The sequence below is a fragment of the Balaenoptera musculus genome, chromosome 3, assembly GCF_009873245.2.
Source record: "Balaenoptera musculus isolate JJ_BM4_2016_0621 chromosome 3, mBalMus1.pri.v3, whole genome shotgun sequence".
NCBI lineage: Eukaryota > Metazoa > Chordata > Mammalia > Artiodactyla > Balaenopteridae > Balaenoptera > Balaenoptera musculus.
In genome coordinates this window covers 41,604,719-41,627,862 of record NC_045787.1, presented here as the reverse complement: position 1 = coordinate 41,627,862, position 23,144 = coordinate 41,604,719, and the positions used below count along the sequence as shown (strand labels likewise).

The 23,144-nt window shown below is 36.1% G+C and overlaps 1 protein-coding gene across 2 annotated transcripts in view; it reads left to right on the top strand.

The window, feature by feature from the left end:
* Positions 1 to 23,144, top strand: part of PLPP1 (phospholipid phosphatase 1) — a 115,470-nt gene that overhangs the window by 37,852 nt on the left and 54,474 nt on the right. The window contains exon 2 of one of the 2 annotated variants that reach the window (XM_036849064.1): positions 1,218 to 1,372. The exons of the other annotated variant lie outside the window; for it this stretch is intronic. Within the exon in view, the coding sequence (XP_036704959.1) occupies positions 1,218 to 1,372 (155 nt within the window). The remainder of the gene's footprint in view (positions 1 to 1,217; positions 1,373 to 23,144) is intronic. 2 annotated transcript variants of the gene reach the window in all.

Sequence of the window (23,144 nt, the reverse complement as noted above, 5' to 3'; positions counted from 1 at the left end):
CTCCTGCTTTGGCAGGCAGATTCTTAACCACTGTGCCACCAGGGAAGCCCTAATAGTCTTTTCTAACTACTCCAGTTCACGTTGACCTCTGAATTCCTATAGGGCCTTTTATATCATTTTAGAAATTAGTCATATTTTCTCTTTTATGGTATTCCTTTTAACATTTACATACAGTAAAATGTACTTTTTTTTTCGGTACAGTTCTGTGAGTTTTGACAAATACTTAGAGTTGTGGAATTACCATCACAATCAAGATATAGAACAATTTCATCATCCCTCAAAAATCTGTCTTAGTATTATTACTTTTAAAACTGCTTCCTGAGTATGCATTCTGTTGCTACATGTACGATTTAGGCTCTTGAACCGAGTGCCCGTTTTACACTAATTGTCTCCTCTATGTATGGCATACTCTAGTATCAAGGATATAGTAAGTAGATGCGTGACTGTTTGAATTGTATAAAACAAAGCCTAAAAGTGTGGTAAATTTAAACATACTAAGAAATTACTAATTTAAGTTATTTAACTTCTCTTTGGTCTTTCATTTTATTTGGGTGAAAAATTTCAAATGAACATTATTCCTGTATAACTTGTTAAAGTGATTTTGGAGCCTTGCCAGGGCCAATAAAAACCATTTTTAATTTGTCTTCAGAAAACAAAGGGCTTGTTTCTGTTCTTATTATCAAATATACTTACAGTTTCTATTTTTTTCTAACCCTATTAATTTAAATTTTAATAGGAAACAAAATTTTGTATCTTTTCCCTCCTTGACTGCATTTGGCTGTTATAATGTATTATTGATTATTAAATATATTTACTGAGTTTTGTCTTTTTTTCTTAAACATATTTAATGTATTGAGCAATTCAGTTAAAAATGAATTACGTACAACATGTAAAATACAAAACCTTCCTGTTCTCTCAACTTTATTTTTTCACGGGCCAATGTTGCTGTCTTCCCTTGGGGTTTCCTTTATTGATTGTCCCTAAAATCAGGGGTCAACGCAAGTAAGAGAATTTAAACTTGATAAAGGTGGGGCTGATGTGGACAAGCTAATGATGCCTGGTTTTCTCAGTCTTTACTCTTGGATGTAATGGAATAGTGATCCTTTTTCAGAAAGGGCAAAATACGGTTAAGATTTGCATCCCATTCAGTAGACTTTACTTCCTAATGAAGTGAATTGAATTTAACCATGTGTGTCTTTTTTTCCCTTCTCTAACAGCTTCCATGCCTATGGCTGTTCTAAATTTGGGCCAAATATATCCATTTCAGAGAGGCTTTTTCTGTAAAGACAACAGCATCCAGTATCCGTACCATGACAGTACCGTCACAACCACTGTCCTCAACACAGTGGGGCTTGGTTTACCCATTTCCTGTGTAAGTAAATGAATAAGTAGGTAGTGATGGGTTTGTTGTGCTGGAGGTTTTATGAAGTGATCGAATTGGGGTGGGGGTAAATCCATAGTACTGTCGTCACCAGTGTTGGTGTGGTGAATGATTGCTTAAAGAATATAGCCACTGCTTCAGTCCAGGGCAGTGTTTCTCCAGTTAAAGGGAGATATTGCCCCAAATAACTTGATGTCATCATAAAGAATTATAGAATGATTATTTTAGAATGAAGAGTTCATTTAAGTCATTTTGGATCAACACTTTTCAGTAGACAAGTGAAGAAACTTAGGCCCAGATACTTGCTCAAGCCCAGTAAGCTATTTTACGGCAGAGCTGAAACTAAGATTATGCTTGTTTTATCATGTTAAATGGAAATTGAGGCCACAAAAAAGGAGATAGATTTATTTGTTAAATTTGAGAATACAGCTCATCAGAAAGAATGTAAATACATATGCAAAAGAAGATCCTCAGAATATATCAAAACTATATCACTGTTTTTTAAGTTGTACTATTCATCAGTTTGTAGGTTAATATTGGGTTTCATTACTTTAAATAACTGGACACTTTGCTTCTAGGTTAAATTTCACAAACTAGCTTAAGGTTGGCACTTGAGATATTGTGCTTACTTTCTCTATCCTTGGTTCGGATTCCTGCACCTTGCCCTGTGTCTCTCTGTGTGAGTTGGAAATGGATGAGAAGAAGCAGAATAAAGATTTACCTCCTTGAGTGTCTTGGGAGTCCAGCAGATCATGCCGTACTTCTCTTTCGACAGCTTGTCTCTCGTCAGTTGCCTTCCCCAGATAGTTGACTTACATTTTTTTTATTGTTTTAGCAAACTCTGAAGCCTTATTTCCACAGTAGGACAGACTAGCTTTTCTTTCCCTATTTTGCCCCCAAATTGGCTAAGAATAATAGCCTTGTTCTTTGGTTTTTCAGTTCATATTTGAGTTCATTTTGCTTTTTTTGGCTAGCAAATTATTTTTTTATTTTTTGGTGATGTCTTTAGCACAGTATTCTGAAGGTGAAGAGAACTTGGATTTAGTTATGTTTCAAGATATATTAAATACTTCCACATGCAGTCTATACATCCTAATTTGATTAAAGCCACTTTTATAGGAGTAAAACGGAAGGAAAATTTGGGGTTAGTTTAAGGAAATATTTGCTTTTTTCCTAAGAAGTAAATTCCATGATAACTGGTAACCTCTATTTTAGCCACCAGGCTTATGAAACAATATGCAGGAAAGCATATAGATAGATGGAAGAACATTTATGTAAACATATCTTAATGTGCAAAAAAACCTTTACTCTAAGTTCATTAAAAAATGTGTTATTTGAAATCCTGTATGTCTCCATTGTATGAAGTGTTTGCCTATTAAAATTCTCTTACTCTAGGATGTGGATTACTCCCATTTTTGATTGGGGATTTTAGCGACATCATTCTTGGTGATTATTGTAAAAAACACAGAAATGTCAGTAGCCTTTTAAACCAAAATTTAGAGTAATGGACTTTGGATTATCCTTTTCAACTGTTGTGGTGTGTGTGAATGCAACAAAAAAAAACCCAGGATTTTGTATTTCAGCACAAGTATTTTTCTAGCATTGATTATTATGTAGATTATTGCTACAAGTATTATTAGTGTGCTGTATTAAGTAGATAATATTCACAGTTTTAAAGGATAAAATACAACTTGGAAGAAATATTTTCCCCTATTTTTGGTATTCTAATTGCTTTCAGATTACTTTTTTAAAATTACTTCTACTCCCTTTATTAATGTCTGAGGAAAAAGACAATACAGGATAAGTTTTGGGGATTGAATTATTATATAATACTGCATCTCTAAAGTTTGAGATTCGGCAATATTTGGGAAGATGAGGGAGATCATTTACTGTGGATATATGGAGTTTCTCAAGTTCTTTGTTTTTGGCATACAGTTTGAAAAATCATATATCTTTAGGTGACTGTCCCAAAGGAGGTAAATGAGGCCCAGTTTTTTAAAAAATTTTTGAGTAGCTACTTAAGTGGTAATAAAAAATTGCTATGAAGAAAAAAAATGGATGGGTTAATAATATGTTTATTTTTATAAGCTGTAAAGTAATATATAAGTAAAGTGTTATATATGGCAAAAGTGGCCATAAGAGCCCTGCACTGTAGGAGGACATTGGTGTTTGTTGGGTTTTATGGCATGACGAGTCTCTCGTGCCACCCTTTCCTGTACTAGTCCAGAAAGCTGGTATCAAAGTGGCCTATTGCCCACACTTGAATATTTTAACTCCTTTGTTTCCATGTTGACGTTAAGTGCTGTGCTGCCTTTTCCCAGTTTCCCCCCAATTGGACAAGGCAATAAGCCTTGCTAGGGTAAGAATGGTCTGTTTTGCTCCACTTGTATCCTTAGTGTCAAGCACATTGCTTGGTATGTAATAGGTGTTTAATAAATATAGATAGAAAAACTTAATGAAAAAATACTAAATGTGAAATGGAATAAGATTGTCACTTACATTTAATAATAATTACTACCTTGAAAATTCAGCTTAGCTCTTTGGAAATATATTGTATTTCCAAGTCATCTCTTAATATCAGATAACCTCATTAAAATAGCTTTTCAGGAAAAAAATGGAACGCTATCATACTGAATATATATCCTGATTAGAGATATCTTAAAATATGGGGGAACGTCTACTGGAATGAAAGAAATATGGTATTATGGAGCTTAATTTCTTAGGTTGGAAAAAAGTTTTATTTCCTTGTTTACTTATTCCGATGTGGAGCTGTATTTTTTTGTCTACATTGTTGTGGAAAATACTGCTTCAGTCCGTTCATATGAGCATTTATTCCAGTACCCTTTTTTTATATAATTGTCACAAAATGAAGTAGTACCAGATGCATCCCTAAGTAATTTGTTATAATCACAAACATTTTCTTTGTTTAAAACTGCTTTTTATACTACCGTTGGAATAGGTAATGTAAAGATTTGGTATATTAAGTATTTGTCGTACATCCATTTTACAGAACGCTTGAAAATATTTTGATAAATTTTAATATATTGGATGAACGTAAAGGAAAGAAAAGTTATATAAATATTGAGTATATACTGCCAATAATGAAAACTAAAGCTCAGTTTCACATTAACCAAGCTTACTGAATTCCACTGCTGGTTTCCTAAATGCTGTGGCTTTTTAAAGGATTCATAGGAAAAAATTTCTGCTCATAAAATCTTCTTTTTTTAAAAAAATAAATTTATTTATTTATTTATGGCTGCATTGGGTCTGTGTTGCGCGCAGGCTTCTCTAGTTGCAGCGAGCGGGAGCTACTCTTCATTGCAGTATGCACGCTTCTCATTGTGGTGGCTTCTCTTGCTGCGGAACTCGGGCTCTAGGCGTGTGGGCTTCAGTAGTTGTGGTGCATGGGCTCAGTTGTTGTGGCTTGTGGGCTCTAGAGCGCAGGCTCAGTAGTTGTGGCACAAGGGCTTAGTTGCTTCGTGGCATGTGGGATCTTCCTGGACCAGGGCTCGAACCTGTGTCCCCTGCATTGGCAGGAGGATTCTTAACCACTGCGCCACCAGGGAAGTCCCAAAATCTTCTTTTTAAAAGTAGTTTCAGGGAATGTTACGAATGCCTTTGCTAAAGGTTAAGTGGTCAAGAGCTGTTGCTTCACACACTGAGTACATCTCTATTAAATTACTAGACATTGTCTTTTAACTTTTCTACTGCATGTATCGTGACAAATCTGCAGGATTTAAGTGGGTTAAATGTTATTCCTGGATGGGAATTCTGATTTTTGAGAAACCCTAAAATCTCTTTCTACTAAGTGAGCTTCATCAGTGAATTATATGTGATAAGAAGATAATTGAGGGCTTCCCTGGTGGCGCAGCGGTTAAGAATCTACCTGCCAATGCAGGGGACATGGGTTCAATCCCTGGCCCGGGAAGATCCCACATGCTGCGGAGCAACTATGCCCATGCGCCACAACTACTGAGCCTGCACTCTAGAGCCCGCGAGCCGCAACTTCTGAGCCCATGTGCCACAACTACTGAGCCCATGTGCCACAACTACTGAAGCCCGCAGGCCTAGAGCCCGTGCTCTGCAACAAGAGAAGCCACGACAACGAGAAGCCCACGCACCACAACAAAGAGTAGCTCCCGCTCGCCACAACTAGAGAAAGCCCGTGCATAGCAATGAAGACCTAATACAGCCAAAAATAAAAACAAATAAATTTATTTAAAAAAAAAAGAAGATAATTGAAATTAAAATGTTCATTTTGCCTCCCACCAGGAATTAAGTCCTTTTACAGAGCATCTAAACTTGCACTCAGAGTTACACCCCTACCCCTGCCACTTTTTCAAGCAGAAGTGACATAATTTTTTAATTTGTTAAATATTGAACTGGCAGAATGACCAAACAAAAATATTTTTGATGGATGTAATGAGATTAATATGCAGTTATGTTAAAATATATGAAAAAGGTCAAATTTATCTTTTTCATTAATTCCTTTTTATAAAATAGGCCAAATATATATATATATTTTTAAATAAACCTTTCATCTCTGAATACATGAAAATTCTAGCATGGTAATATCTGTGTTTTTCTGTTATGGACCAAAGAGTTTGAAGGCAGAGTATATCAGTATAACTTATTTTGGGAATGTCATCTGTTATACTTTAGGTAAAAGTGAAGTGAAGGCATTTGTGTTAATATTTCATAAGTTTATTTTCCTCTTTCATAAATACTATTTTGAAAACTCTAGCTGGGGGTATTATATACTCTGCTTTTTTAGGTCCTAGTAAATTGGTTGAACTTGTGACATTGTTTCCTTGAACATTTTTGTAATTAAAAATAAATTTGCAGCTTGGATTTGGCAGTGAGTTTTTAGATAACAACGCCAAAAGCATGGTCCATGAGAGAAATAATAAGTTGTACTTAATTAAAATTAAAAACTTCTGCTCTGTGTAAAGCTACACACTGGGGGAAAATATTTATAAAACACATATCTGATAAAGGACTTGTGTCCAAAATATACAAAGAACTCTTAAAACGCAACAAAAAACAAACAGCCCAATCAAAAAGTGGCAAAAAAGTCTGAATAGACACCTCAGTGAAGAAGATATACAAATGGCAAATAAGCATATGAAAAGATGCCCCATATCACACTTCATTAGGGAATTGTAAACTAAAACAACAGTGAGATTCCTCTACACATCTATTAGAATGGCTGAAATTTGAAACACTGACGACACCACATGCTGTGAGGATGTGGAGCAACAGAAGTTCTCAGTCACTGCTGGTGGGAATGTAACATGGTAAAGCCACTTTGGAAGACTCGCAGTTTTTTACAAAACTAAACATAGGCTTACCGTAGGACCTAGCAATGGAGCTCCTAGGTATTTACCCAAATGCGTTGAAAACTTATGTCCGCGTAAAAACCAGCACATGATGTTTATAGCGGCTTTATTCATAATTGCCAAAGCTTGGAAGCGACTGAGACGTCCTTCAGTAGGTGAATGGGTAAACTCTGGTACATCCATACAATGGAATATTATTCAGCTAAAAATAAATCAGCCATCTAGCCATAAAAACACATGGAAGAACCTTAAACACATATTGCTAAATGAAAGAAGCCAATCTGAAAAGACTACCTAGTGTATGATTATAGCCGTATGACATTCTGGAAAAGGCAAAACTACGGAGATAGTAAAAAGATCAGTGGTTACTAGGGGTTGGTGGGAGGACAGAGGAGGAATGAACAGTTGGGGTACAGAGGATTTTTAGGGAAGTGAAACTATTCTGTATGATATGGTAATGATGGATGCATGACATTATGTATTTGTCAAAACCTATAGAACTGTACAACAGGAAGAATAACCCTTAATGTAAACTATGGAGTTAATAATAATGTATCAATATTGGTTCATCAGTTATAACAAGTAAACCATACCAATGAAAATTGTTCGTGATAGAGGAAATTAATTAAAGGTGGTAGTTATGGAGAGGGAGTGTATCTTTTACTCTCTGCTCAGTTTTTTTAATAAACCTAAAATTACTTTAAGAAATAAAGTATATTAATCTTAAAAATTTTGAAAAGAAAAAAAATTTGCTCACAAAGTCTGGTGAAATGTCAGTGCTCTTTGTCCAAATAATATTAGTAATGATGATTATCCTCATAGTTCGTGAATAATTTATACATTCATTGCTAGGAATAGGATTACTTGATAAGATGTAAAGAGTAAAATTTCAGGGCTTTGCTTCATATAATTTATCTATTTGTTAACTCATTTTATGTGAGTATTTGTTTTGCCTTGAGATCATTGGTTCTTGCCAAAGGAAAGGAGTGCAAAATTGGTTGACAGTTAAATAAATAAAATACTTTTAACTTAGAAGACTTAATATCTAGTGAAGACTTAAATTTAGAAAACATGATAGTACTTAAAAATTCAGCGCAAGCTTTCAGTTTTTATAATGAAACAAAAAACAAGCAACTGAAATCTTGTCATAGTCCTATAATTAAGAAAATATATGTGTGGGATGTATTTAGTTCATTTTATGTAAGGGACCATTACCATTTCAAGTTTTATTATGTAGTAGATCTATATAATACATTAAAAATTTTTTGGCTCTCTGGAAAATAATAGGTTGAGTTTAGCATCTTTTAACAGTGAAGATTTTCTCTAAATACAGGTTCACAGTCCATTATCCAGAACTCTTGGAGCCAGGACTTTCTGAATTTTTGAAGGTTATATGATTCATACACCTTATGTAATGCCCTCAGCAGGGTCTAGGACAGTACCTTGTAATCAAAGACACTAATTTTTATGTAGTGAAATAAGACTAGTCAAAATAAGTGGGGTAAATAAAGGCTGGGGTCACTCCTTCATTTGTTCACGTTAAGTTTTGCCATTAGATAAGTTCAGGTTAGGCTTTGGTGCCAAATGTCATGAAAGAACTAGGATTTTGAGGGCTTTGGGTTTTAGAATAAGGGATTTTGGGCCTTTTAATGAAAGCTGATTTAAAATTATTTATTTCTTAGTCATGGTATGTGGTTACTTTAAACAAATATTTGAAAATCCTAAGTTTAGTTTTTGTTGAGAAGCAGGACCTATGGTTAGAAGTGTAGGCTTAGAACTGTTTATGCGAAACAAACTCATTTGTGATTGGAGCGCAGGGTTAGTGATGTAAACCATAAAAGATGAACATGTCCAATGCAGTACAGTGATTTTTGAATATTACCTTATTCAGTAATTGTGAAGTATGAGCCTAAATATTATACTGTAAAGAACATTTTGGTGTTTCCCTGTAGCTACAAATAGCTTATATTTCATATCTGGCTTTCTGGAAAATCACTTAATATTCTACTCTAGCCAAATTATTGTGGGCTCCATCTTTAAATAAGAATTTTAAAGGGTCTCCACCATTTCTGTCAATTATCTTTAAGCTTCCATATTTAGAATGAGAATGAGATAGCATTTTAAAAATGGCAGTTTACTGCTTTATCGTGAACCTGTGTTTGTAACACGACAAGAAATGAAATTCTGTTTACTTGTAGAAAAATTTTTGTGTTTTTACACCTGTTTTTGGACTATGAACAGTCAACACCAGTTCAGAGTGTGGTTCAGAAAGGTAACCTGCTTTCAGAAGGCAGGTCCCAATTGCTGCATCTCTGGCACCAGGGTAGGTAACAGCAGTGAGGAATCTTTTTAATCAGACTTTCCAAAGGCTGTCTTGGCTTAGAGGGCTGGGTGAGTGTGAGAGGAGATTAGATTTGGGATCTTGTTAAATCTAGGGAAATATAAGCAGGGGTCACTGGCAGGACAATAAGAGTGGGGAGGATGGTCTAGTGATTCACTGATTTTCTCGGTAGAATATGTGGGATTGCGTATGTTTTCAATCAAATACATTCTTATACTTGAGTATTAATCTTCTGATACACTTAAAGGCATCCTTTTAGAAGCTATCAAAATTTGAGAGAAAAAATGAAATTTCTGACAAATTAATTTCTCTGTAACTTGGGGGAGTATGCCCTTGTGTAATTTTAGCAGCAGATTTCCTGTTTCCAATGTGGAGAGTAACTGTTTTGTGGGACCCAGTAAGAAAAATCACTGGACAAGGAGATGGAAAGAGCAACTGCGAAGGCACCCATTTTGTTTACTGTAAAATTTTGTTTATTCCCTAAGAAAAGATTATAATTGGGTACTCACTGGTTTAGAATTTTTGCATATATGGTAAATGGAAGGCTGTGTTTGTTCTATCATTTATTGAGTGTCTTTTGTGTCTGAGGTACTTCTGTGTTATAGATTCTTTCCTCATGACAACTCTCTGAGGTTGGCAGGTATTTCTCTTTTATAGCTACTAAGAGGCTAAGTTGGGATTTTAACCCTACCAAGTCTGCATCCTCTGTTGTTCACATTCTTTTTGACTATCCCTCCTTGTTTTCAGTGTGGCGTGGGTCTATTTTGATGGAAAGTAGGTAAATCCAGTAAACTCTTTTGGTTTTCTTTTTTTTTTAGAAATTCACGTTCTTTTATTTATTTATTTATTTATTTATGACTGTGTTGAGTCTTCGTTTCTGTGCGAGGGCTTTCTCTAGTTGCGGCAAGTGGGGACCACTCTTCATCGCGGTGCGCGGGCCTCTCACCATCGCGGCCTCTCCTGTTGCGGAGCACAGGCTCCAGACGCGCAGGCTCAGCAACTGTGGCTCACGGGCCCAGCCGCTCCGCGGCACGTGGGATCTTCCCAGACCAGGGCTCGAACCTGTGTCCCCCGCATCGGCAGGCAGACTCTCAACCACTGCGCCACCAGGGAAGCCCTTTTGGTTTTCTTTTATCAGTTAAAAGTTGTGAATATGAGTCTAGGTGGTGAAGATTAGATTAGAGGAGAGTGGTGGGAAACTTGGGTTAGTGTGATAGCAGCCACCAAAGCATGTAGAGGAGCTTATCTGTCTAGGTTGACTTTATCACCTAGAAGAATTTCTGAATCATGATCTAGACTTGTTGAGTGAAAATCTGAATTTGAATCTTGTTTCTTAGCTCTACTCCTGAAATTCAGTATGACCTTATGCAAGTCACTTGATCTGTTCATATATATATTTCTCTAACTATAAAAAGGATGCTTTTTGGTTTATCAGAAAGCCATGAGAAGAGGGTTTGTTTCATTGATGCCAACACCTAACCTATCTCAAAGTCTGTCCTTGTTCTTAAGAAGAGAGTTCACTGATTTAACTCCCAGTATAGTAAACCACTTTGGTATTATACTTTGGAGAAAGGCACTGCCAATTATCCATCATTTATGCAGGAGTGTAATGCTTTGCTTGTATTTCTTTCCCTGATCTTTTCTCATTGTCTATCTTTACTACTCATTTTGGGCTTAAATATGCTTTTCTCTGGACCTTAAAGCAACTCTAGAAGAATGCATGGTCGTTTATTGTACTTGATATACTTCAGTAGCTTCCTTGGGAATTTTTTAAGAATAAACTGCTTTTCCCCCTCCAATTTAATAAGAAATTTTCAGTTCCCTTAACTTTTCTACCTCAGAGATCCTGTCCTTTGTCTGCCTCAGCCATTTACCTCCCATGTCATATCCTAGTTGATGCCATTTCTAATAACTTAAACCCCTCCATAATCTGAATTTTAAGCATTCTACTCTATAATCACCACCTTTATGCAAATAGTTCCTGTCAATCACCAGCAATTTCCAAGTTGTTAAATCCAGTGCTCTTCAATCTTACTTGAATCTCTCAGCACCGTAATAAAACGTTTAGAAATGTTTTATTTTGAAAAAATTGTAGACTCATAGAAGTTGAAAAAATAGTTCAGAGTTCCCATGTACCCGTCACACAGCTCCCCCCGAAGATGACATCTTACGTAACTATGGTTAAATCATCAGTACTGTTAACCAGAATACAGACCGTATTCAGATATCACCAGTTTTTACATGCACTCTTTTTGTGTATGTGTATAATTCTGTGAAATTTATCACTTGTATAGATTCGTGTAACCATTACCACAGTCAGGGTTCAGAATTGTTTATCACCTCATAAAAACTCCCTCCTACCATCTCTCTGTGTCACATCCTCTCCCAATCCCTAACCCTTGGCAACCACTAACCTACTCTCTACTATACCTACTATAATTCTATCAAGTATGTTATATATATGGATTCATACAGTATTTATCCTTTTTAAATTGGCTTTTTTTCCCTTTGAAGTTACACCCTTGAGATCTATCCAAGTTGTTGAGTACATCAATGGTGTGTTGGTGTTTTTCTTTTCTATCGAGTAGTATTCTGATATATGGATGTATCACAGCTTACTTATCTGTTTGTCTATTAAGGAACATGTTGGTTATTTCCAGTTTTTGACTATTACAAATAAGACTCTATGAACATGTGTCTACAGGTTTTTGGGTGAATACAAGTTTTAATTTTTCTAGGGTAGATAGCCAGTAATAGGATTTCTAGGTCTTTTGGTAAATGTATGTTTAAATTTATAAGAAACTGCCAAACTGTTTTCCAGAGTGGTTGAACCATTTTGCATTCTCACCAGCAGTGTATAATGTTCTGCATCTTCGCCAGCACTAGTATTGTCAGTATTTTTTATTTTTACCGTCTGTAAGTGTGTAGTAATATCTCATTAGGGTTTTCATTTGCTTTTCTCTAATGGCTGCTGATGTTGAACACCTTTTCACGTGCTTGCTTGCTATCCATGCATACATACCTCTTTGGTGAAGTGTATGTTCAAGTCTTTTGCTCATTTTCGGATTAGATTTTTTGAAACTGTGTAGTTTAGGGAGATCTTCATATATTCTGGTATAGAAAGTCTTTTGTTGAATATGAGATTTGCAAGTATTTTTTTTTTTACCAGTCTGTAGCTTATCTTTTCATTTTCTTGAAAATATCTTTTGAGAGCACAAGTTTTTGGGGTTTTTTTTATTTTTATTTTTTTATTTATTTATGGCTATGTTGGGTGTTCGTTTCTGTGCGAGGGCTTTCTCTAGTTGCGGCAAGTGGGGGCCACTCTTCATCGCAGTGCGCGGGCCTCTCACTATCGCGGCCTCTCTTGTTGCGGAGCACAGGCTCCAGACGCGCAGGCTCAGTAATTGTGGCTCACGGGCCTAGTTGCTCCACGGCATGTGGGATCTTCCCAGACCAGGGCTCGAACCCGTGTCCCCTGCATTGGCAGGCAGATTCTCAACCACTGTGCCACCAGGGAAGCCCAGGTTTTTGGTTTTGATGAATCAAGTTTATGAATATACATTTTTTTCTTTTATAGACTCTGCTTTTGGTGTTATGTCTAAGAATTCTTCACCTAACCCTATTACGAAGACTTTTTTCTATGTTTTCTTCGAAAAGTTTTACAATTTTCTGTGTTCTGCTTATCTCTGTGATCCATTTTGTGTTGAGTTATGTATAAAGGGTGAGGTTTAGGTCAAAGTTCATCTTTTTTTTGTGTGTGTGTATAGGTGACCAGTTGTTCCAACATCATTTGCTAAAATGACTCTCCTTTCTCCATTGAGTTGCTTTGTACCTTTGTAAAAAAAAAAAAAAAAAAAATTAGTTGGCTGTCCTCTTGTGGGTCTATTTCTGGACTCTGTTCTTGCTTCATTGATATACTATATGTCTTTCCTTCCTCTTATACCACACTGTCTTGATTACTGTAGTTATATATTGGTGGTAAAAAAAGATATACTGAGTAGCTTAAAATCAAATGGGAAAAAATAAAATACAGTACATTTTTCTAAAAAAAAATTCAGGAAGTATTACTCCTCCAAGTTTATTATTCTTTTTCAAATTTGCTTTAGCTGTCTAGTTCCCTTGCTTTTCCACATAAATTTTAGAATCAATCTATCTATGAAAAAATCTGGCTGGAATTTTGATAAGAATTGCATTAAAAGTTGTAGATCAATTTGGGCAGAATTGACATCTTTACTTTGTTAAATATTCCAATCCATGAAGATGATATGTCTTTTCATTTATTTAGGTCTTTGATTTTTTTCATCACTGTTTTGTAGTTTTCAGCGTACAGATCCTATATTTTATTAGGTTTGTACCTAAGTATTTCAGTTTTCTGAACTATTATAAATGGTATTGTGTTTTTAATTTTGGTTTCCAGTTGTTCATTGCTACTATATAGAAGTATGATTGATTTTTGTGGGTTGACCTTATATCCTGTGATCTTGCTACACACACTTACTAGTTCTAGGAGTTTTGGGATAGATTTCTTGGGGTTTTCTATACTCTCCTGGTTTTAATTCTACTTTAGTGGCTGCTTTTTCTCATTCTACTTTGCAACTTCCTTCTCTTCTTCCTGACCTTTTAATTTTGCAGTTCTCTGGGTATCAGTCCTTGGGTCCTCTTTTCTCCTCTATACTCATTCCTTGGTGATCTCATCCAGTTTCATGGCTCTAATACCACCTCTATGTTAAATTTATATCTTCAGCCTGGACCTTTCCCCCAGTGAACCTTACATACAACTGCGTCCCTGACATCTCTACTAATAGGCAACTCAAACTTGATGCATCCAACTATGAACTCTTGGATTTATTCCTTGCTCCCCCTATTCAGTCTCTAGTCTTCCTCATCTCAGTTAATCCAACTTTAAACTTTTGGTCTCCCAAATGGAAAATCTTAGGATCATTATTGACTCCTCATTTCTCACACTCATATCCAGTCCATCCATCAGTAAATACCATTGATGCTACTTTCAAAATAAATCCAGAATTTGACCACGGTAGGACATGTGCCATTACCTGCAGTCCCTTCCCAACTCAAGCCTGTGCCTTGTACAGAGCAGTAGGAACTCAGTTAATTGTTAAATAATTGAATTGAATAATTGCTTCTTTATTAGAGAAATCTCTGAGCTCTTTCTCTAGTTGAATTATAATGTCCCTTAATGTTGACAGAAATAACAATTATTTTTACATCTTCCTTAAGTTTCCTGCATTCTTAAGACTGTGATTATGGATTCTTAAGACTGTGATTACGGATGCCACTCTCTCCTGGGCACCTGATATGTTTTATATACATATAATGGCATACTATTCTGCAATAAAAAGGAACACAGTACCAATCTATGCTACACCATGGATGAAACTTAAAACAAAAATTTTTCCTGGAGACATTTGTGTAGTTTTCACTGGAAGAGTTCCTCCCTTAATGTGTAAAAAAGTTTTTAACCATAGTTTCTCAGTTTTGCTGGACACTCCATCACCAATCTTTCTAAAACAGTTGTTAGCATTTATATTACGGTTTCAAGATCCTGATTATTTGTGTAAGAGGAAGTTGAAGAAGATGTTGTGCGAACTTGATCTTATGTTGTCTTTTCCTGTCTCTGGTAAAAGGATGGAGAAGTGTTCTTGTGTGTTTAGTTTGTGGAAGCAATGAGTTATATATCACTTATTCTCTTTTGAACCATTATAAATATTCACTCGTAGAAGGTGGAAGGCTATATTTATTTGTGGGTGAGTATGAGTTTACTATGCATAGAATCTGATTCTTAAATGGGCTAATACGACTAGCCACGTGGGCATATTAAAAAGCAGAATGTGGGAATGTAAAGTGGTGCAGCTATTTTGGAAGAGCAGTTTGGCAGTTTCTTAAAAAGTTAAACGTAAACTTACCACATGACCCAGACATTCCACTCCTAGGAGTCTACTCATTTAAAATGAAAATAATGTCCACACAAAGACTTGTACATGAATGTTTATAGTAATATTAGTCATAATAGACAAAAACTGGAAACAACCCAAGTATCCATTAACTGGTGACTGGATAAACCAAATGTAACATATACATACAATACGATACTATTTAGCAATAAAAAGGAACAAAATGCATGCTACAACATGGATGAACCTCAAAAATATTATGTTAAGTGATATAAGCCACTTACAAAATACCACATATTGTATGGCTCCATTTTTATGAAATGTTCAGAAAAGGCAAATCTGTGTAGATACAGAAAACATGCGAGTGGTTGCCTGGGGTTGGTGGTGGGAACAAAGGTTGAATGCAGATGGGCTCATGGGAATTTTTGGGGTAAGGAAAATGTTCTAAAACTGGATTGTGGTGATGGTTGCACAACTCTCTACATTTACCAAAGTCATTGAATTATGTATTTAGAGTGGATAAAGTTTTTGGTTTGTAAATTATACCTCAATGAAGTTGTTTTAAAGAAGGAAATGGAAATGAATTTTGTAAACTGAAGTATTAAGAGAAACATTGTATGACAAATGCAGTCATTTGACAAATGATGAAAAGGGATTGTTTTAGAAATGTAATCTTTCAGGTAAAAGGAAAAGGGTACTTGATTTGAATAGATGAAAGAGTAAATGGAACCCTTCACTTTTGCCCTAAAATCTATAGTGAATGTCAAAGATAGCATCAGATATCTTTAAAATTTTGCATTTCTGTAACATTTGTATACTGTGGCTGGTAGAATAAATAGGTGGTGTAAAAAAACTTTTCTGGAACAGTTTGTCAAGGACCTTAACATTTATATCCTTTGCTATAATTCCACATAAAAAATATATTCTAAGGAAATAATTAGAAGTGCAAACAAGGATTGGTATTTAGAAATGTTCATTATAGCATTATAGAGGGTAATCAAACAATAAAAACCTATATGGTCTCAAAGTAGGGGGAATGGTTATAATTGTTTTAGTTATGGCTCTGTTGGTTGCAAGGAGCAGAATCCCTTTCTAACTAGCTTAAGTGAAATTGGGTTTTGTTGAAAGGATACAAGGTACTTTAACAACCCCCCAAACAGCAAGATCAGTGCAGCCCTTTGGTAGCGGGGAACCAAAGCTACTTTCACCTTTTCTCACTTTCGGGTCAGACTAGTCACTTCAGTTTTCTTTGCAGACCTGTTTTATCCTCAGCCTCTTCTCCAGCCAGTCTTCTAGTGCATTGATCAGTCCTGTTTGCCAGCTCTGACTGAATCAGTCTTTGTTCTAGTTCCAAAATTTCCAGAGCAGGACTCTAGACTAGCTCATCTTTTCCAACCCTAAGTGGGTCAGTGAACAACTGGTGATTTGGTCTTCCTCTCCATCCGTCTTTGGGGGGTCTACGTTCAGCTTTAGTTATTTAGTGAAAATGAAATGGCATTGGGTAATGACTTTGATGTAATACATCTCATGAGTTTATATGAGAGATTGCAAATATTAATATTAATTTAAAACATTTCTAGGGCCTTCCACAGAAGGCCCAGTCTCTTTCTTCACTTAAACTCTCAGAAGGATAGTGTGCATTTGTGGTAGATTCATGCTTATTTTCTTATCATTTCTTACTAAAACCTCTGTGGTCTGGTTTCCACTCCTTGTTCCTTATTGAAACCACTTTTGCTAAGTTTGGCGATTGAACACCCATTGGACACTGTGGACCAATCACCACCTCCTGAAATGCTGTCTTTGGACTTGGTCTCAATGATGCCGCTTTCTCCTGACCTTCCCTCAGCCCAGCAAGTCTGCTGCCTCAGTGGATCCTCTTGCTGTGCTCATCCCTTTAATATTGCTATTGCCCCATGCCTCGCCTTTCACTTCTTTTCACTTACACAATTTCTTTTACCGCTGTGACTTCAGGGATGCTTTATATCCCCAAATCCTGTCTCTATACCAGACCCCTTCTGCTGAGATTCTGACTCTGATAACCAACACCTTTTTGAATATCACCACTTAGAGCCTCACCAGTTCGTGTTCTTTTGACACTTCATAGCTCTTTGTATCTCTGTTTATTCTCTGCTGTAATTATGTACTGTGCCTTATTCAACTTTGTATTCTTAGTATCATTTCACAGAATTCCTTGCACAATGGATTCACTCAATATTTGCCCACTTGAATATTCCTGTTTTTAAAAATGGACTAATCATACTTGTTCGTGATTTTGTTTCCCACAAATTTTTTTTCTAAATCTGAGTAATTTCTTTTGTGGTCCAAGGGAAAAAAACAACTTACTGTTAATGGGTATGCTTAAGAACATTTTTCAATATATTTGGGTCTATTAATACAAATTTTTCTTGAGAATAAGGATAGAAAGCCTACTGAGTTTTGGACACTAATCATATGTGGATTTAATTTCTGTACTACATACCTTTTCTTACTCCAAAAGAAAGAAATGCTAATTGAAAAATTCAACCAATTCGGAAATATGCATTGTAGACACTGCAAGTTTCCATTATTATATATAGAGTTCTTACAAGTAAAATGAATTCTAGAAGTGGAGGTTCTTTGTAAATACAAAATAAATTTGCTCATTGAGTTAGAGTTGAAGGCTGAGCGTTTAGTTATTGCATAGGGCTGGCGACAATTAAAATTATAGATCTGAGTATTCACCTCCACGGTGTGTACTGTTAAGTGCAAAAGGTTTGTGCTGCAACTGTGGTATTTGTATTAAAGGCTTGGGCATTTCAGCCCTTCCTCTGTATGCAGACAATTTGGTGAATCAGAGGATAGTCTGAATTCAGATATGAGAGGTAGTATAAGGGTCAGTTAGCAAAGTCAGCTCTAGTTTAATTTTTTTTTTTAATGTTGCATTACTAGAAATATAGCTCTGGGAAACTTGTGAGCATCTTAAAGACTTAAAAAAAAAAAACCCAACAACCATTTGCCTTTTTAATTTACATCTTCACTAGATAAATGGTACATGAAGCAAGAACAAATTAAATTCTAATTACTCCATTTGCTAATAGAGGAGAGCCTTAAGGGAAAAAGCCCTCTAATTCATAGTGAAAATGAAGTGTAAGGATTTTCTCTGACTTTCATTTACTTCCCTTTCTCTTCTCCTTCCCACCTAGTGTAATAAAATGAGCTAAGGCAATACTTTTTAACATGAACCTGCAGGCTAAGAGTTATTAGATTTATTTATCTTGTTTTATTTTATTGGTAAGAGATATCTTTCCTATAGCACCGTTTTTCATTCTCTGAAATTCACAGGTTCTAGCCACATTATAAACCTATTCTTTAATAACTATTTTGTTGGCTAGATATTTATTTATTGTTGTTTGAGGTGAAAATGTTTGTGCTCAAATGTTTTATTTTTTATCTTTTTTTAATAAATTTATTTTATTTTTGGCTGCGTTGGGTCTTCGTTGCTGCGCGCGGGCTTTCTCTAGTTGTGGCGAGCAGGGGCTACTCTTTGTCGTGGCGCGCGGACTTCTCATTGCGATGATTTCTCGTTGCGGACAAGAAATGGGCTCTAGGTGCGCGGGCTTCAGTAGCTGTGGCACGTGGGCTCAGTAGTTGTGGCTTGCGGGCTCTAGAGCGCAGGCGCAGTAGTTGTGGCGCACGGGATTAGTTGCTCCGCAACATGTGGGATCTTCCCGGACCAGGGCTCGAGCCCATGTTCCCTGCATTGGCAGGTGGATTCTTAACCACTGAGCCATCAGGGAAGCCCTGTGCTCGAATGTTTTAAAATATTACTGGAAACTTGAAATTTATCTCCTTGTATCTAGATACTAACATTGTAGCTGACTAACTTATTCATTCCTCTTGAAAGATTAAGAATGCTACTCTTTGTTTTTTTCATTTATTTTATTTTTTAATGATTACCACAATAGGTTTAGTGAACGTCCATCATCTCATACAGACACAACATTAAAGAAATAGAAAAAAAAATTTTTTCCCTTGTGATGAGAACTTTTAGGATGAACTCTGTTAACAATTTATAACATACAGCAGTGTTAATTATCTTTATCATGTTGCACATCGCTAGTACTTATTTATCTTTTTTTTTTAAACATCTTTATTGGAGTATACTTGCTTTACAATGTTGTGTTAGTTTCTGCTGTATAACAAAGTGAATCACCTATATGCATACATATATCCCCATATCCCCTCCCTCCCACCTTCCCTATCCCACCCCTCTAGGTGGTCACAAAGCACAGAGCTGATCTCCCTGTTCTATGCAGCTGCTTCCCACTAGCTAGCTATTTTATTTATTTATTTTTTAACATCTTTATTGGAGTATAATTGCTTTACACTGGTGTGTTAGTTTCTGCTGTATAACAAAGTGAATCAGCTATAGGTATACATATATCCCCATATCCCCTCCCTCTTGCGTCTCCCTCCCACCCTTGCTAGCCCACCCCTCTAGGTGGTCACATTTATTTATCTTATGAATGGAAGTTTGTGCTTTTTGACTACCTTCATCTAATTCCCCTTCCCCCAACCAATGCCTCTGATAGCTACAAATCTGATCTCTTTCTCAGTGAGTTTGTTTGTTTGTTTTTGAAGTATAATTGACCTATAACATTATGTTAGTTTCTGGTATACAACATAGTGATTTGATATTTCTGTACATTTCAAAATGATCACCATGATAAATCTAGTTGTCATCCATTACCATACAAAGATAGAACATAATTATTAACTATATTCTCCACACTGTACATTTCTTACCTGTGACTCATATATTTTGTAACTGAAAGTTTGTACCTCTTAATCTCCTTCACCTGTTTCTCTCCTTGCCCCAACCCCTTCGCTTCTGTCAGCCACCTGTTTGTTCTCTGTATCTATGACTTTGGTTATGTTTGTTCACTTGTTTTGATTTTTAGGTTCCACATATGAGATCATATGTCATTCTCTGTTTGACTTACTTCACTTAGCATAATTCCCTCTAGGTCCATCCATGTTGTCGCTTATGGCAAGATTTCATTCTTTTTTATGGCTGAGTAATATTCCATTGTATATATACAGCACATCTCTTTTATCCATTCATCTTTTGATGGGCACTTAGGTTGCTTCTGTACCTTGGATATCGTAAATGATGCTGCAGTGAACATGGGGTGCATATATCCTCTCTAATTAGCGTTCTTGTTTTCTTCAGATAAATACCCAGGGGTGGAATTGCTGGGTCATATGGTAGTTCTATTTTTAGTTTTTTGAGGAACTTCCATATGGTTTTCCATAGTGGCTGCACCAATTTACATTCCTACCAACAGTGCATGAGGGTTCCCCTTTTTCCACATCCTTACCAACACTTATTTGTTTTCTTTTGGATAATAGCCATTATGACATGTGTGAGGTGACATCTTATTGTGGTTTTGATTTGCATTTCCCGGATGATTAGTGATGTTGACTATCTTTTCATGCGTCTGTTGGCCATCTGTACGTCTTTGGAAAAATGTCTATTCAGATCCTCTGCCCATTTAAAAATCAGGTTGTTTGTTTTTTTGACGTTGAATTGTATATTTTGTATATTAACCCCTTATCAGATATATCCTTTGCAAATATCTTCTCCCGTTCAGTAGTTGGCCTTTTTGTTTTGTTGATAGTTACCTTTGTTGTGCAAAAGCTTTTCAGTTTGATGTAGTCCCATTTGTTTATTTTTGCTTTTGTCTCCCTTGCTTGAGGAGACATATCTTCAAAAAAATATTGCTAAGACTGATGTCAAAGAAGTTACTGCCTGTGTTTTTTTCTAGAAGTTTTATGGTTTCAGGTCTGACACTTAAGTCTTTAATCCATTTTGATTATTTTTGTTCACAGTGTGAGAGAGCAGTCCAGTTTGATTCTTCTCAATGTAGCTATCCAGTTTTCCCAATACAATGTATTGAAGAGGCTGTCTTTTCATTTTTAGTCTGTGTGTGTCTTTAGATCTAAAGTGTGTCTCTTACAGGCAGCATATATATAGTTCTTCTTTTTGTATGCATTCAGCAGTCTGTCTTTTGATTGGAGTATTTATATTTAAAGTAATTATTGATATGTGTGTACTTATTGCCATTCTGTTAATTGTTTAAGGGTTGTTTTTGTAGTTCTTTTCTGTTTCTTCTTTTGCTCTCTTTCCTTGTGATTTGATGACTATCTGTAATGTTATATTTGGACTCTTTTCTCTTTTTTGTCAGTGTATCTATTATAGATTTTTGGTTTCTGGTTACCATGTGGCCATATATATATATATATATATATATGATTATTTTAGGTTGCTGATCTGTTAAGTTTAAATGCTTTTTAACCACCCTTCATTTTTACTTCTCCCTTCCCCAACCCCCGTTTACTGTTTGTGATGTCATATTTTACATCCTTTTGTTTTGTATGTTGCTTTGCTTATTTTGGATATAGATGACTTTACTACTTTTGTCTTTTAACCTTCCTACTAGCTTTATACGTGGTTGATCTACTACCTTTATTATATATTTGCCTTTACCAATGAAATTTTTCCTTTCATAGTTTTCATATTTATAATTATGGTTTTTTCTTTTCCACTTAGAGAAGTCCCTTTAACATTTCTTGTAAAGCTGGTTTCCTGGTGTTGAACTCTTCTGTTGTTTTTTTTTTTTTAACATCTTTCTTGGAATATAATTGCTTTACAATGTTGTGTTAGTTTCTGCAGTATAACAAAGTGAATCAGCTATACGTATACATATATCACCATATCCCCTCCCTCTTGCGTCTCCCTCTCACCCTCCCTATCCTACCCCTCTAGGTGGTCACAAAGCACGGAGCTGATCTCCCTGTGCTATGCAGCTGCTTCCCACTAGCTATCTGTTTGACATTTGGTAGTGTATATATGTCAGTGCTACTCTCTCACTTCGTCCCAGTGTACCCTTCCCCCTCCCCTGGTCCTCAGGTCCATTCTCTACGTCTGCATCTTTATTCCTGTCCAGCCGCTAGGTTCTTCAGAACCATTTTTTTTTTTTGTAGATTCCATATATATTTTTTAGCATACGGTATTTGTTTTTCTTTTTCTGACTTACTTCACTCTGTATGACAGTCTCTAGGTCCATCTACCTTACTACAAATAACTCAATTTCATTTCTTTTTATGGCTGAGTAATATGCCATAGTATATATGTGTGACATTTTCTTTATCCATTCATCTGTAAATGAACACTTAGGTTGCTTCCATGTCCTGGGTATTCTAAATAGTGCTGCAGTGACCATTGTGGTTCATGACTCTTTTCGAATTATGCTTTTCTCAGGGTATTTGCCCAGTAGTGGGATTGCTGGGTCATATGGTGGTTCTATTTTTAGTTTTTTTTTTTTAAATGTTTTCTGGTCTTTCTCCCTGTCTCTCTCTTCTTTTTTTTTTTTTTAAATTTATTTGTTTATTCATTTATTTATTTATTTTTGGCTGTGTTGGGTCTTTGTTTCTGTGCGAGGGCTTTCTCTAGTTGTGGCAAGTGGGGGCCACTCTTCATCGCGGTGCGTGGGCCTCTCACTATCGTGGCCTCTCTTGTTGTGGAGCACAGGCTCCAGACGCACAGGCTCAGTAGTTGTGGCTCACGGGCCTAGTTGCTCCGCGGCATGTGGGATCTTCCCAGACCAGGGCTCGAACCCACGTCCCCTGCATTTGCAGGCAGATTCTCAACCACTGCGCCACCAGGGAAGCCCTATTTTTAGTTTTTTAAGGAACCTCCATACTGTTCTCCATAGGGGCTGTATCAATTTACATTCCCACCAACAGTGCAAGAGGGTTCCCTTTTTTCCACACCCTCTCCAGCATTTATTGTTTGTAGATTTTTGATGATGGCCGTTCTGACTGGTGTGAGGTGATACCTCATTGTAGTTTTGACTTGCATTTCTCTAATGATTAGTGATGTTGAGCATCCTTTCATGTGTTTGTTGGCAATCTGTGTATTTAGGTCTTCTGCCCATTGTTGGATTGGGTTGTTTGTATTTTTGATATTGAGCTGCATGAGCTGCTTGTAAATTTTGGTGAGTAATCCTTTGTCAGTTGCTTCGTTTGCAAATATTTTCTCCCATTCTGAAGGTTGTATTTTCATCTTGTTTATGGTTTCCTTTGCTGTGCAAAAGTTTCTAAGTTTCATTAGGTCCCATTTGTTTATT